Source organism: Gorilla gorilla, chromosome 12 (genome assembly GCF_029281585.2).
Source record: "Gorilla gorilla gorilla isolate KB3781 chromosome 12, NHGRI_mGorGor1-v2.1_pri, whole genome shotgun sequence".
Classification (NCBI taxonomy): Eukaryota; Metazoa; Chordata; class Mammalia; order Primates; family Hominidae; genus Gorilla; species Gorilla gorilla.
Genome location: NC_073236.2, coordinates 32,410,587 through 32,427,107, shown reverse-complemented (window position 1 = coordinate 32,427,107; position 16,521 = coordinate 32,410,587). Strand labels below are relative to the sequence as shown.

Genomic DNA, 16,521 nt, shown 5'->3' with positions numbered 1-16,521 from the left:
CAAAGGATTATAAACCATGCTGCTATAAAGACACATGCACACGTATGTTTATTGCAGCACTATTCACAATAGCGAAGACTTGGAACCAACACAAATATCCAACAATGATAGACTGGATTAAGGAAAGGTGGCACATATACACCATGGAATACTATGCAGCCATAACAAATAATGAGTTCATGTCCTTTGTAGGGACATGGATGGAGCTGGAAACCATCATTCTCAGCAAACTATCGCAACGACAAAAAACCGAACACTGTATGTTCTCACTCATAGGTGTGAATTGAACAATGAGAACACATGGATACAGGGAGGGGGGAACATCACACACCGGGGCCTGTTGTGGGGTGGGGGGATGGGGGAGGGATAACATTTGGAGATATACCTAATGTTAAATGATGAGTTACTGGGTGCAGCACACCAACATGGCACAGGTATACATATGTAACTAACCTGCACGTTGTGCACATGTACCCTAAAACTTAAAGTATAAAAAAGAAAAAAAAAAAAACCTTGTTCAGCCTGAAGGGGTGTGTGGAAGGCAGAAGGAAAAAGCCCCACCTCCAGTGCCTTGGTCACAGTGCTGGGGGCTAATTGCCTTCAGACATGCTTTAGTTCTTTTTGATCACCAACCAGCCAATCTAGTTCTCCCCCAGGAGTTGTTGTTCTGAATTATTCCTCAGTGCCAAATGCTTAATTGTTCCTAGATAATGGGTGAAATGCACAAGGGTGAAACCTAAAATTTGTTTGCTAAACACAAGTATTCCTAGACTTTTTTGTTGTTGTTCATTTTAGTTTTCTTAACCTACATTAAGGAGTACAACATGATGTTTTGATACAATTATTTCTAGTGAAGTGGTTCTTATAATCAAGCAAATCAACATATTCTTTTCTCACATTGTTACCCTTTAAATATGAGTATTTCTAATGGAATCTTCAGAATCTCACAAGTAGAGCCCTTTTAGAAGGCAGCAAGTGTTACCTGTTGAGCCATATATCACTGATAGCCATTTCTCTTCCCTGTCTACTTTGTTTGTACTGCTTGTTCAGCATAAATCACCTTAGAAACACAGGTGCTTCTTTAGAATGATTTTAAAATTATACTTGCTTACAACAGGTATGCTCTCACCTTCAGTGTGAAAACACTGTTTAGTGGATAATTTGGTTTGCTCTCAGGGCAAGTTTTTAAAAACTGCAAGTCATTAAGAATCATTAGAGGAAAAATGAAATACTAAGCGTGTGTCTTTGCTATCTTTACAGATCAAATAAGAAAATAGCAGTGATCAGCATGAAGCTCCTTATGGAGAAAGAGCAGATGAAATATTTTCTCAGCACTCTTCCTACAAGGCGAGACCCAGAGTCACCTTGTGTTGAAAATCTTACTAGTATAGGACTCAACAGAAAATATATTCCCCAAACACCCATAAGAATTCCTATTTCAAGCCCACAGACTTCAAATAGCTGCAAGAACTCCTTGACTGTGGTTAGTTACATGACCATTTCCCTTTTGGGTTTCATTTCTCTAATATAATTCTTGTTTTTAATTTGGTGAAATACTGAGTTCTGTTGACTTATGCATGTTCAGTAAAGATCATAATTAGCTGTGTTAACACAGAAAGGAAATGGGAACTTTACATTTTTTAATTCCCTGGAGCTCTCATTTTCAAGAGATACCCGTTTACTAACTTTATTGAATAAATGTGACTAAACTGACACATTTAAAATGTCTTTAAAAGCTGCATTTAAGTTAGGTTTTAGAAATTGCATATTATTGCCTGATAACTGATGATATAGTTTGAGATGCTTTGGCTTACTCTCTAATTGATTATAGTTTAGCTGTGGTTCATACTGCCCCCCCCTTTTTTTTAATTGAGACAGTGTTTCACTCTATTGCCCAGGCTGGAGTGTTGTGGCACCATCTTGGCTCACTGCAACCTCCACCTCCCAGGTTCAAGCGATTTTCCCGCCTCAGCCTCCCAAGTAGCTGAGACTACAGGCACCTGCCATTACACCCAGCTAATGTTTGTATTTTTAGTAGAGACAGGGTTTCACCATATTGTCCAGGCTGTTCTCAAACTCCTGACCTTGTGATCTGCATGCCTCAGCCTCCCAAAGTGCTGGGATAACAGGCATGAGCTACCACATCCAGCCCATGCCACTTTTAAAGTTTCTTTGCACCAGCCAGGTGTGGTGGCTCATGTCTGTAATCCTAGCACTTTGGGAGGCGGAGGCAGGTGTGTCACAATGTCAGGAGTTCAAGACCAGCCTGGCCAAGATGGTGAAAGTACAAAAAGTAGAAAAAAAAAATTAGCCAGGTGTGGTGGAGAGCACCTGTAATCTCAGCTACTAGGGAGGCTGAGGCAGAGAATTGCTTGAACCCAGGAGGCAGAGGTTGCAGTGAGCTGAGATCGTGCCACTGAACTCCAGCCTGAGTGACAAGGTGAGACTTCATCTTGAATATAAAAAATTTAAAAAAAAGTTTATTTGCACCATCTTAACTCTTCCCACCCATAATCACAACTGAATGATTGGCATCCAAACAGTTTACCACATATAGATGTTTATTATTTAGTAGAATCCAAAATAATTGCATTTTATGAATTAAACAAAACACTAAAATGTTCATTTCCATTTTTATGTTCAAAGCTTTGTGCTTGGCCAGGTGCTGTGGTTCACACTTACAATCCCAACATTTTGGGAGGCCGAGGCAGGTGGATCACCTGAGGTCAGGAGTTTGAGACCAGCCTGGCCAACATGATGAAACCCATCTCTACTAAAAGTACAAAAATTAGCAAGGCATGTTGGCAGGCATGTGTAATCTCAGATACTCAGGAGGCTGAGGCGGGAGAGTCACTTGAACCCGGGAGACAGAGGTTGCAGTGAACCAAGATCATACCACTGCACTATAGCCTATGTGATGGAGACTCTGTCTCAAAAAAAAAAAAAAAAATGTTTGTGCTTTTCTTACATAAGAGTACATCCTCTGACTATAAAAATCCTGGAAGAAAACCTAGGAAATACTCTTCTGGACTTCATACTTCTCAATTAATTTATGGCTAAGTCCTCAAAAGCAATTGCAAGAATAACAAAAATTGACAAGTATGATCTAATTAAGCTAAAGAGCTTCTGCACAGCATGAGAAACTATCACAGGATTAAACAGACAGCGTGGAGAATGGAAGAAAGTATTCACAAACTATGGATACAGCAAACGCCTATTATCCAGAATCCATAAGAGATCTAAACAAATCAACAAGCAAAAAATAAATAACACCATTAAAAATGGGCAAAGGACGTGAACAGACACTTATCAAAATAACACATGTAAGTGGCCAACAAACATATTAACAAATGCTTACCATTGTTAATCATCAGAGAAGTGCCAAACAAAACATCAGTGAGATACCATTTCACACCAGTCAGAATAACTTTTGTTGAAAAGTAAAAAGAAAAAAAAAAGATGTTGGGGAAGCAGTGGAGAAAAGGGAACACACTCCGTTTGTGGCAATGTAAATTAGTTCAGCTACTATGGAGAGCAGTTTGGAAATTAAGAACTAAGGATGACCGTTGGATGCAGCAATCCCATTACTATACTAGGGGTATACCTAAAGGACAATAAATCATTGTAATAAAAAGATGCTTGCACATGTGTGTTCATTGCAGCACTATTCAAAGCAGCAAAGACATGGAGTCAATCCAGGTGCATCCAAGGCAGATTGAAAATCCAAGGTAGATTGGAATGTTCCATACATACCATGGAATACTATGCAGCCAAGAAAAGAACAAAATCATGTCCTTTGCAGCAACATGGATACAGCTGGAATCCACTATCCTAAGCAAACTAACACAGAAACAGAAACCAAATATCTCATGTTTTCACTTATGTGGGAGCTACACATTGGGTGCACATTGTCATAAACCTGGGAACAATAGACACTGGGAAATAAGAACAGGGAGGGACAGAGTGGGCCAGGGTTGGAAAACTACTTATTGGGTCCTATGCTTACTACCTGTGTGATGGGTTCCACTGTACTCCAAACCTCGGCATCCCTCAATATACTCTTGGAAGAAGCCTACACAGGTACCACCTTAATTTAGAATACAAACTAGAAAAAATCAAACAAACAAAAAAAAAAAAAGAAGAAAAATTTACTATTAAAAGAGTTTACTATAAGTAGAGAATAGAAATTTCTTTTTAAGATAAAATTTATTGATGTAAAAAAATTGGATTAAACTTGTATAAAGGGCAGAGTTTTGCTAAGAATTTCAAAGCAATGCATTCATTGCAAAAGATGACTTTAATTATTTAATTTTTTTTTTTTTTTTTTGAGACAAGGTCTCACTGTATCACCAGGCTGGAGTGCAGTGGTGCAATCTTGGCTCACTGCAACCTCCACCTCCTGGCTTCAAGCAATTCTCCTGCCTTAGCCTCCTGAGTAGCTGGGACTACAAGTGTGCACCACCATGCCCAGCTAATTTTTGTATTTTTAATAGAGACAGGGTTTCCCCATGTTGGCCAGGATGGTCTCGATCTCCTGACCTCATGATCTGCCTGCCTTGGCCCCCCCAAGTGCTGGGATTACAGGCATGAGTCACCACACCTGGCCATTGTTTAACCTTTGTACTAATAAAACACTACCTTTCTAAAATCATGTATATGCAGTAGACCAATATTAACTGTATTTTTGTCTGATTACTCTAAACAGCATTACACAGGTGCATCCTCTGTTATCTAAACTTAAAATAAGTAGAAATTTTACTTTATTTATGTGATTATTTTTCTATTTAAGCAAACTTCAAGTTATGTCTAGTCACTAAAAATACTAAAGGCCACATTTTGTAAGTGATACATTATTTGCATGATAATGTTTCTTGTTTAACTTAAACATTATTATAATTTTTACTTATTTTAGATGGAGCTGGACTGTGTAGAACAAATAACTAGAGAAACAAAGAGAAGTATGTTGCCAAAATTTATTAATTACATTTAGGTTTATTTTAGAAATTAAGTGTAAATAACAAATGGCATTCCTTTTCATTGTTTGGTTAGTAGATACTATGTCAAGTATTTTTTTTCTTACACACATCTAATGCAAGATGTGAAAACAAAAACTTTCACAGAGAAGACTGTACTTATGCACCATAAATTCATCATGTTCCATAGCTTAAAAAATTCCCAAGAAGTCTATGCATCTGTTTTTTACTGGCTCTACACTTTCTTAAGTTTTGCCATCGTCATGGAACTGTCAGCCAGCACACTGAAACGATTCTCAGAAAACAAAGGCATCACCAAGTTCTCAGGGTTTTGGTACAGATTGAAGGCCAACAGACCTCAGACTCATTTTGAAATCCTTAGCTGGGCAATAACCCTCCATAAGCAGTCACTTGACAGGTGACATTTTAAATCTCCTATCATTTACTGTGTCATTGGCTTACATCTGTTCTCAGGAAAAGTTCCAAATTTTTCACCATGAAATAAAAACACCCACGTCAATGTGATTCTTGTCAAGTTACTCAGCCTTGTTTTTTGCCACTTACCGCACTCTACCCTTTGCTCTAGCACCAAAGTGGAGGAGAGTAGAACTCCGCAGGGCTCTTCCTCACCTCAGGCTCTTTGCCTTCGCCTCTTCCCTCTATCTGGCAAGCTTTTCCTTGTCCTTCAGGTATCAACCTATGTTATCTCCTCTACCAGAAAGCCCATGATATTGACATAAAAGTGGGATAGATGTCCCTTTCATGTGTTCCAGTAGTGCCCTGCTGTATACCTGTCATGGTATCTATGACACTCTGTGGACCTTGCCTACCTGTCTGTTTTTTTAGGTTATAGCATATGACTATTGGGAGGTGGACCATGCCATCTTCATCTTGGAATTCCAGTGCTGGTTCTAGTACCTTAGCACGTGGCTGTTGATTACATGAATGAAGAATGAAAAACCTCTGATATTTAAACACAATAGAATTAATGCCATGTGTAAATTATTTAATAGTAATTTTGTATTGTAAATGTACATAGATATTTCTCATTCTTACTAACTCTGATAAAGTTCTCAACTCTTTAGTATTTAAACTCACATTTAGTTAACTGAAGTGTTTTAGGTAAAGAACATAATTCTTTCTTTTTCTTTCCAGTTGTTGCTGTGTTGAACACTTGCTCCCGTCTACTTACTTCTCTATAATCCACTGGTAAGCCACAGCTAATGAAGAGAATGTTTAACCATAAAGTCTTAAGGAAAAAATTTATTATTTAAAAGATTATAAAACTTTATTACTGGGCTGTTTACACAAGATTTTAATTGTTTCTCATAAAACATATAACATTACAATCTTTACTGAAGTAGGATGTTTTTGTATCACATGTGTGATGATAATTTATAGGGTAATTTAAATGATGTTTTTTAGCCTCCTTAAGTTTTAAGTGGATCTTGCAAATGAACACCAGTATTATTGAGTTTGACGTACTCAAATTGCCCAAATGTCAGCTGTTTAAACAGCCAAACAACCAAGTCATCATTGATACTTTAGTAAAGGTCATCGAAGGCTTCTTTGCATTTTACAGCTTTTACTACTTAGGGGAGTTAAGGAGTACCTGCCAGGATTGTCCACGCTAATGTGACAATTTTCTTTTTGTAGTTGAACCGTATTTTGTGGGGAGATACTTTGAGGCTCTGTAAATATCTAGTTACTTCTCAGAACCCACTAGATTTAGCATTTCATGGATGACTTGTGTTTGAACAATTATTACTATGATGGTTGCCAGATGATTATTTTCTTCTCTTCTTTGCTGTACATGGAGAAGTAGAACCAATAAATAACTGAGAAGGGAAAGCTCATGATTCTGGTGCTCCAATTCCCCAAGATTAGGCCAGTGGTAGACATTTCAAGCTGACTTCATGTCTTTTTTATTTGTCTTCGTTACTCTGTCAGCACTTTTTTAGTTTCTGGAACAAGATGTTCTAAGCTAATGTTGTATTTTCTCTGCTCCAGCCATGGAATGAGTGATTTTTCTTAGAAGCAGAGGTGGAGCCACTGAGGAAGCACAGGTGAGCCCTCCCCAGCACGTGCTCACTGGTCCCCAACAGAAGAACCGCTGCTGCATCCATGAGGTACCAAGAAACTAGCAAAGGGCCTTCTGGCTGTCTGGGCACAGTCCTCATGTGGTCCCTGGCTCAGCCTCAAGGGTTCTGCATTAGTCTTCCTGTGGCCTCTGTGCTGTGTCTGTAGATCGGGACTCTGTGGGTAGGGCCCTGGGATGCCCAACAGCACAAGATGTCTCATCTGCCAAATGTCCCTGTCTTCCTCCCACTCTGACACTCAGGAATAGGCTACATGGCATGTCCAGGCAGTGCCAGGCCACCTCACTATCTCCTTTGAGATTGGCCCAGAGGGCTTTTGGGGTGAGTGTGGAGCTGGGAACCTGGAGCCTGAGGCCAGCTGTCTCTCCCTCTGTCTTGGAGGAAAAGCCATGTCCCAAAAAAAACCCCAGGGCCTGACCTCTGGACACACATACAGGGAGGGAGGGTCTGTGGGCTCAGGGGGGCATTGTAATGAGACTTTGAGCACGCTGCTCAGGGGCCTGGTCAGTGGACCATGCTCAGAGATGACCTGGTCATCAGGACCTAGTCAGTTGGGACCTGGTTAGTGGTGGCCTCCTCAGTAAAGGCCTCATCAGTGGGGACCTGGTGACCTAGTCATTGGAAGCCCGGTTCATGGGGACCTGGTCAGTGATGGTCTTCTTAGTGAGGCCTGATGGGTTGGAACATAAACAATGAAAAACTGGTTGGTGGGGCCTATACAGTATACTAGGGGCCTGGTCAGTGTGGGGCCTTAGTGGCTTGGAGCCTCGTCAGTGAGGGCCTGGTCAGAGGGAGCTCGGTCAGCTGGGGACTGATCCATGGAAAATTGTTCAGTGGGGGTCAGGTGAGCAGCGACCTGGTCAATGGTGGTCTTGTTAGTGGGAACCTGGTCAGTGGGGACCAGGTCAGTAGGAAATTGGTCAGTGAGGTCTGGCCTATGAGGCCTATTAAGTGTGAGCCTGGTTAGGAAGACATGGTCAGTGGGGACTTGGTCAGTGGGAACTGGTAAATGGAGGAGTGGTCATTAGAGGCCTCATCAGTGGGAAACTGGTCCTGGCGGCTGGTCAGTAGGAACCTGGCCAGCTGGCCACTGTGTGACCTCAGGCAGGGGGTTTGTCTGTGGAGTCTCCTTGCCTCCATCTGCAGGGAAGGTGAGTCAGGGCACCTTGGAGGGTGGCTGGAAAGAGAAGGTGAGAAGATGTGTTGAACCCAGCACCACTTGGCAGACCTACAACTTTACACATGACTTGTGTTCCACCTAGAGGGGGTGCCAGCCCTCTCTGCTGTGCCTGGTGCCCCTCCTCTCTCTGCATCCCCAGGACCACCACGGGTGGGGAAGGCAGAGATTGGGGAGCACCTGTAGAAGCTCTAATGCTGGCCATGAGCCCTCAGTGATGACCTGGGTGCACCTGTGAGTGGAGAAGCTAGGCCTGGCCAGAGAAGCAAGAGAAACACACATACACATATGTGCACACACACACACAGGCACACACGCATGCACAAACACACTGCATCCACACATGTCAGTTCAGGGGATAGAGGACACTGACTCTGGTCCCTGTTGACCCATGCAGGCTCCCATTGTGGTGGGTTGTGTCACCCCACAATGTCACTGTTGCTGAGCCCCCATCGCCTCTGTGTTGTGGAGCAGTTAGAGACACACTGTGGTGTCTGAGTGGCTCTGCATGAAGGACCATTTACTAGGTGAGAGGCACATCTCAACACAGCTGACTGATCAGACTCAGGTGAGTGGGATCTGCTCTCTTCTCTTCCTCCTAGCTTGGGGACAGTCGCTATCAGGTGGGTGGTTTTGGCCTCTGGGCAGCTACTGAGGGTAATCCCTGAACACTCACCGGATGCCTATTCTGTGCTGACAGTCATCTCGTTCATCCTCACAGCAATTCCATTCTGCATCTTTTCTGATCACCCCCATGATTACGCAGGACAACCCCATCAGGCCCTCTCACCCAGGCCCAGTCCAGCTCCATGATAACCAAGACGCAGGTCCAGAGACAGCTGCCCTGCATGGTGCCTGCATCTGACCCCCCCTTGGTGGGTAGTGACCAGCACAACATGGAAGAAGCCAGGGCAGCTTGCAGCCAGCTGCCCTGCAGCCCCAGATGGCTCCTAGGCCTTGGGAAGTCATTCTCAAAGGGGAAGCTGGTCATTTTGAGGTCCCTGGAGGGAAGGGTGAATGTGTCATCCCAACAGCCCTGGAAGCCAGCAGCATGCCATACATCTTACCCAACCTGTGTGACAGAGGCCCTCTCCTGGGGCACAAGTCCCATACCTAAAGGGTCCTGTCCCAGTTGAACCTCATCCTGAGCCCTGGGAGGGGAGGAGCACCATGGGCCTCCCTGCAGCAGCCAGGATTACCACCCAGGGGACTCAGCCTTCTGTGGCCCTGGCCAGACTTAGAATTTGGCCCAAGACAAGACAAGCTCACTCGGAGCAGCTTGTCAGTACCCGGGTCCTGTGCATGCCAAGTAAGTCCAAGCTGGCTCAAAGAGCAACCAGCCACCTCTGCAAGGGTGTGCCAGGAGCAGGTGGACCAGCCACCAACCTCACCCACTCAAGGAAACAGGGATGGCCAGGTTCCCACACCCCGAGTGACCACCACCTGACAGCTGATGGAGTGGAGGCCTGAGGAAAAGCAGATGGCACTGGGGCCCTACCTCCAGGGCAGAATAACTGATTTACCCTGACTGGCAGCAAGTGAGGTTGGTGGCTGGTCCACCTGCTCCTGGCACACCCTTGCAGAGGTGGCTGGTTGCTCTTTGAGCCAACTTGGCCTTGCCTGGCATGCACAAGCCTCAGTTCAACAACCGTGCTGCAAATGGAGCCACATAGAGGAAATGAGCAGCAGGCTCAGGAGCAGGGTTTGCGCTGCCTTTGGGGCTCCAGTCCATGCATCAGGGCTCCTAGAGCATGGCCAGCTTCTGGGTGCAGGCACAGTGCCACATCTTCCATCACTTCCTGATGTGCCACACCAGCACTGAAGAGACAGCCTAGAGACAGGGCAAGAGGAAGGCTGAGAAGGATGAGATGGTGAGTGCCAGATTCTCCCTGGCTGTGAGCCCACCTCCAGGGTGACACTCAAACTTTAGGAGTGGGAGAGCAAGATTGACAGCTTCAAATGATTCACCAAGAAGATGAACAACAGGGCACTCGGCTCGGCTTCACAGCCAATGAGTTGACATGCAAGCAGGTGGTGGTGACAGGCTTTAAGAAAGAGCATCAGAAGGCTGCCAGTTCTTCAGCCTCAGCCAGGCCTTGGAGCTGGACCAGCCCATCCACTTCACCACAGATGCCTTCAACACTGTCACTGAGCTTTTTGCCAATCATCCCAGGCAGAACCTGGACCCAGTCATGGACCTGTTAGTGCTGTCTCAGGGACACCAGACCAACATCCTGAACATCATCCACATACACAAGCAAGTTCTTACCAAAGTCGCGGAGGGCAGGCAACATGTGGCAGAAGGGAAGATAGAGATGCAGAGGCTGATGACATCAGAATCACAGGAACAGGAATTCTTTCACCACTTCAGTGGAAATTCTCCACTTCCATCCAATTTGAATGAGAGACATGAAATCACAGATGCAGCATTTCTTGCAACAAGAGATACTATTTTTTCAAAAATCATCCAGGAATTGATAGTGTTGAATGACTAGATATTTGATTGTGGACTGTTTCCAGTTCAAGGATACTTTCTACACAGAATAATAACACTAGCAAGGAGCTAGTGCCAGCTATCCGTGGTAGCACAAGGATGGTTTTGTGCTCAGCTGAAATCCAGCTGAATACAGAATTGTGTAGGAAACAGTTAATATGTTGACAGAATAGAAACAGTAGCAAACATGAACTAAATCATGCCATGAATGCCTAAACTACCATTGTAACTTTTGGAAGAATGATAATACCACTTTACTGCTTTTTGAAGTATGAATATTTTAGTGTATATGCTGTAGACCACAAACCCTATAAAGAGTCCCAAATAAGTTGGCTGGATAAAGCCTGCTGTGCATGTCTTTATACTCAAAGACTGATGATGCAATTCGAATATGTGTCCCCACCAAATCTCATATTTAATTATATTTCCTAATGTGGAAGGTGGATCCTGGTATAAGGCAATTGATTTATGAAGGAAATTTCTCATGAATGGTTCAGCACCATCCCCTTGTACCATCCTCACAATCATGAGTGACTTCTCGTGAGATCTGGCCACTGAAAACTCTATGTCACCTCCCTACTCTGCATGTTTTCCTCTTGCCATGTGAGACAACTCACTCTTTCTTTGCCTTGTACAAAGATTGAAAGATTTCTGAGGCCTCCCAGAATCAGAAGCCCTGTGCTTCCTGTCCACCCTGCAGAACCATGAGCCAATTAAACCTCTTTTTCAAAATGAATCAAACAGAAAATGGCAAATGACGATTGCAGCATTGCTATAAAGATACCTGAGAATGTGGAAGCAGCTTTGGAACTAGGTAATGGGCAGAGGTTGGAAGAGTTTGGAGGGCTCAAAAGAAGACAGATGACAAAATTTTTGGACTATCTTAGAGACTGGTTAAATGGTTGTGATAAAAATCCTGGCACAAACATGGATAGTGAAGGCCAGGCTGAGGAGGTCTCAGATAGAAATAAGAAGCTTTCTGGAAAAGGTCTTCCTTTTGAATATGGAAAGCTTACACAATGCCTGTACCATCATTATACATTAGAAGCTGTGAACTTGCTTTTTATTTCAGAGGCTCATAGAAAAAAGAGACTGTAGCCTTGACTCAGATGAGATTTTGGACTTTGTAAGTTTGAGTTAATGCTGAAATGAGTTAAGACTCATTCTGGCAAGGCATGATTGTATTTTGCAATGTGAGAAGGACATGATATTCATGGGATCAGGGACAGAATAATATGGTTTGTCTCTGTGTCTGTATCAAAACCCATGTGGAATTATACTCCCTAATGTTGGAGGTGGGGCATAGGTGGAAAAAGATTTAGTTATAAAAGGGTGCGGGTAGGTTCTCCACGAATGATAAAGGACCATCACCTTGATGCTGTCCTCCTGATAGCGAGTGAGTTCTCATGAGATCTGGTTGTTTAAAAGGCTGTGGAACCTCTTTCCTCACTCTGTCTTCCTCCTACTCCTGCCTTAGGAGATATCTCATTGTCTTGGCTTTTGGTATAATTAGGAGGCTTCTTGATTCCTCCCAGAAATGGAAGACACTATGCTTCCTTCACAGCTTGCAAAACCATGATTCAATTAAACCTCTTTCATTTACAATAATAGAGAAAATTAGAACTGCAGAGAGAGATGTGAAATGTCTTCAAGGCCTTTTTCCCTTTGTCTTGGCTATTAGCACAGGGCTTCTTTATATGCCAATTTCTGAAGTCTTCTTGAATTTTTCCCCTTAAATGGGGTTTTGTGTTATTGCTACATAGCCAACCTGCTATAGAGATACCTGAAAAAGTAAAAGCAGGCTCAGTAGTGGGTAGCAAACAAAGACTGGGAGGGTTTGGAGGGATTAGAACATGACAGAAAGATGAGGGAGAGGGAGGAAGTGATTTAATCATGGATGGGCAGGGGTGGGTGTGGATGGGAAAAGGGGTGGGTAGGGTGGGAATGAGTAGGCTGGCTGTAGGGTGGTGGGAGGGTCATGGGTAGTAGGAAGGGGGAGTAGCGTGCTGCAGAGGCAGAGCCTCATGTAAAACCATTACTAGGGCAGTGCACCTGTGGTTTTGCAGGTTTGAGCCCCCATGGCTGCTCTCATGGACTGGACTAGTGTTCAGTGCCTGTAGCTTTTCCACACTGAGGGTGCAAGCTGTTGGTGGGTCTCTGAATCTGGGGTCTGGAGGGTGGTAGCCCTGTGTGGGGGCTCCAAGTCCATATTTTCCTTCTGCACTGCCCTAGTAGAGGTTTCCCAAGAACTCTGCATCTGCAGCAGGCTGCTGCCTGGAAACAGTGGGAGGTGGGGGTGGCAGGCAGATCCTTCACCAATGGTTAAGCACCATCTTCTTGATGCTGACCTAGTAACAGTGAGTTCTTATGAGATCTGGTTATATAACAAGGTGTGGCACCTCTTTCCTCTCTCAGTCTTGCTTCTACTCCAGCCATATGAAACATCTCCTTGCCCCTTGGCCTTCTGGTATGGTTGTGAGGCTCCCTGAGATGTCCCAGAAGCAGAAGCTGCTCTGCCTCCTTTACAGCCTGCTGAACCATGAGCCAATTAAACCTCTTTCTTTATGATCATACAGAAAATTAGTGCTATGAAGTGGAGCTATGAAGTGCCTTCAAGGCCCTTTCCCCTTTGTCTTGGCAACCAGCACTCAGCTTCTTTTCATGCAACCATCTGGAGCCTTCATGAATTTTCCCCCTGAAAGTGGACTTTTCTTCTTTTACCACACTGCCAGGTTGTGATAAAGATAGCTGACAATGTAGAACCAGGTTCAGAAGTGGGTAAAAGACAGAGGTCAGGAGAGTTGGGAAAGCTTGGAAGACAGCAAGATGAGGAAAATTTGACCGCTGCGGAGAACTGTTAAATTCTTGCGATCAGAAGGCTGACAGAAGGATAAACACTGAAGTCCAGACTTAAAGGGTCTCAGAAGAAAATTAGGAATTTCCTGTGAACAGGAGCCATGGTTACATTTGATTGGCCTTAGCAAAGAACGTGGCTGCACGGGGACCCTGCCCTGGACATCTATGAAACTATGAATTTGGGGGTGATGATTTAGGATGTACCTGGTGGAATGAACATCTAGGCAGCCTAGCGAGGTGTCCTGTCTGCATCGAATAGCCTGTGTTCTTATGCATGACCTAAGAAATGACTTCAAGTTGGAACTTGTATTGAAATGAGAAGTGGAGAGCTAAAGTTTGGAAAATCTGCAGCCTGGCCAAGTGGTCAAAAAGAAAAGCTGGTTTTCTGGGGGAAAATTGAAGAAGGCTTAGAGTATCTGCATAAAAAGAAGCCCAGTGCAAATAGCCAAGACAATGGGAAAGAGGCCTTGAAGGCATTTCACGGTCCTCTGCAGCAGCTCTTGCTGTCACAGGCCCTAGGGCCTGGCAGAGAAGAATGGTTTCCTGGGCAAGCTCCATGGCCCCATTGCTGTGTGCATCCTCAGGACACTGCTGGCTGCATCCCTGTAGTTCCAGCTCCAGCCATGGCTGAAAGATGCACAGGTACAGCTTGGGTTACTGCTTCAGAGGTGGCTCCAAGCCTTGATTGTTTCCATATAGTGTTAAGCCAGCAGGTGTACAGAGTAAGAGACTAGAGGCTTGGGAGCCTCTGTGTAGACTCCAGAAGATGCACAGAAAAGCCTGGATGTCTAGGAAAGAAGCTTCTCCAAGAGGCAGGGCCTCCTGGGAAACCTCTACTAGGGGAGCAAAGAAGGGACATATAGGGTTGAAGCCCCCACCACAGGGAGGCATCATTCTCCAAACCCCAGATTCATAGACCCACAAGCAGCTTGCACCCTCAGTGTGGAAAAGCTACGAGGCACACAACACCAGCCGTGTGCATGAGGGCAGCCGCAGGGGCTGAACACTGCAAAGCCACAGGTGCAGATTGGCCCAAGACCTTGGGAGCCCAGCCCTCATACCCCTGTACCATGGATGTGGGACAGGGATTCAAAAAGGATGATTCTGGAGCTGTAGGATTGAGTGACTGGCCTGCTGGGTTTTGGACATTTATGTATCCTATGAATCCCGTCTGTGTTTTGTGCTTCTTTCTAGCAGTTTTTTTTTTTTCTTTTGGCTGAGAAGGCTTACCCATTGCCTGTACAATCATTATACCTTGGAAGTAGTGAAGTTGCCTTATAATGCAGAGACTCATGGGCAGAAGGGGCTGTAGACTTGTCTCAGATAAGACTTCGGGCTTTGGACACGTGAGTAAATGCTGGAATGAGTTAAGATTTGGGGGACTGCAGGGAAGGCATCATTGTATTTTGCAATGTGAGAAAGACATGAGATTTGGGGGACCAGGGACAGAATAATATGATTTGGCTCTGTGCCTCCCCCAAAACTCATGTGGAATTTTAATGGGGAATGTTAAAGGTGGGGGCTGGTGGAAGGTGATTTAATCATGGTGGAGAGTGGAGGTTGGATGGGGGGGATGGGGAGAGTTGGAGGGTATTGGAGGGTGGGGAGAGTTGGGGGGTTTTTCGGGGGATGGGGAGAGTTGGGGGGATTGTGGTGGGGTTACGGGTGAAAGGCAGGGGTGGAGGTGGATCCTTCACAAATGGTTAAACGCCATCTCCTTAATGCTGTCCTTCTGATGGTGAGTTCTCTTCATAATTTTGGAGCCGTGAGACTGAATGAACACTGACCTGCTGGGTTTTGGATGTCCATTGTGCCTGTGGTCCCACTTGTGTTATTTTTCTTGGAAATTTCTTCCCTTTGGATTGAGAAAACTTACCCAATACCTGTACCATCATTGTTCCTTGAAAGAAACGAGTGTGCTTTTAATTTCAGGGACTCATAGGCAGAAGGGCCTTGTCTCAGATGAGACTTTTAACTTTTCACATTTGAGTTAATGCGGGAACGAGTTAAGGCTTTTGGAAACTTTTGAACAGGCGTGATTGTATTTTACTGTGTGAGAAGGACATGGGATTTGGGGGGGTCAAGGTCAGCATAATATGATTTGGCTGTGTGCCTCTAGAAAAACTCACTTGGAATTGTAATCCCAAATGTTGGAGGTGGGGCCTGGTGGGAGATTATTTAATCATGGATGAGAGGTGTAGGGGTGGAAGGACAAAGGGGTGGGTGGGGTGGGGAACAGTAGGCCGGCTGTAGGGTGGTGGGAGGGTGGTGGGTAGTAGGAAGAGAGAGTAGCCTGCTGCAGAGGCAGAGGCTCATGGAAAACCTCTACCAGGGCAGTGCACCTGTGGCTTTGCAGGCTTTAGCCCCCATGGCTGCCTTTATGGGCTGGGCTGGTATTGAGCGCCTATGGCTTTTCCATACTGAGGCTGTGAACTCTTGGTAGGTCTACGAATCTGGGGTCTAGAGGATGGTGGCCTCCTGCAGAGCGACTCAAAGCCCTTGTTTTCCTTCTGCACTGCCACAGAACAGGATTTCCAAGAGGCTCTGCCTCTGCAGCAGGCTTCTGTCTGGAAACAGTAGGGGGTGGAGGTGTGTTGGGGAGAGGATCCTTCACCAGTGGGTAAGCACCATCTTCTTGATGCTGACTTAGTGATAGTGAGTTCTCATGAGATCTGGTTGTATAACAGGCGGTGGCACCTTTTTCCTCTGTGAGTCCTGCTCCTACTCCTGCCGTATGAAACATTTTATTGCTGCTTTCCTTCTGGTATGATTGGGAGGCTTTCTGAGTCTTCCCAGAAGCAGAAGCCACCATGCTTTCTTTACAGCCTGAAGACCCATGAGCCAATGAATCCCCTTTTCATAATGACCACACAGAAAATAAGTACTGCAAAGTGGAGCTATGAAATATCTTCAATGACTTTT

At 44.7% G+C, this 16,521-nt stretch overlaps 1 protein-coding gene across 1 annotated transcript in view; it reads left to right on the top strand.

The window, feature by feature from the left end:
- The window catches only part of LOC101134651 (ankyrin repeat domain-containing protein 18B-like), a 52,870-nt gene that overhangs the window by 21,568 nt on the left and 14,781 nt on the right, over positions 1 to 16,521 (top strand). The window contains exons 9-13 of the mRNA XM_063695523.1: positions 1,261 to 1,483; positions 4,913 to 4,958; positions 6,129 to 6,182; positions 6,984 to 7,102; positions 8,647 to 8,817. Of these exons, the coding sequence (XP_063551593.1) occupies positions 1,261 to 1,483; positions 4,913 to 4,958; positions 6,129 to 6,175 (316 nt within the window). The 3' untranslated portion in view covers positions 6,176 to 6,182; positions 6,984 to 7,102; positions 8,647 to 8,817. The remainder of the gene's footprint in view (positions 1 to 1,260; positions 1,484 to 4,912; positions 4,959 to 6,128; positions 6,183 to 6,983; positions 7,103 to 8,646; positions 8,818 to 16,521) is intronic.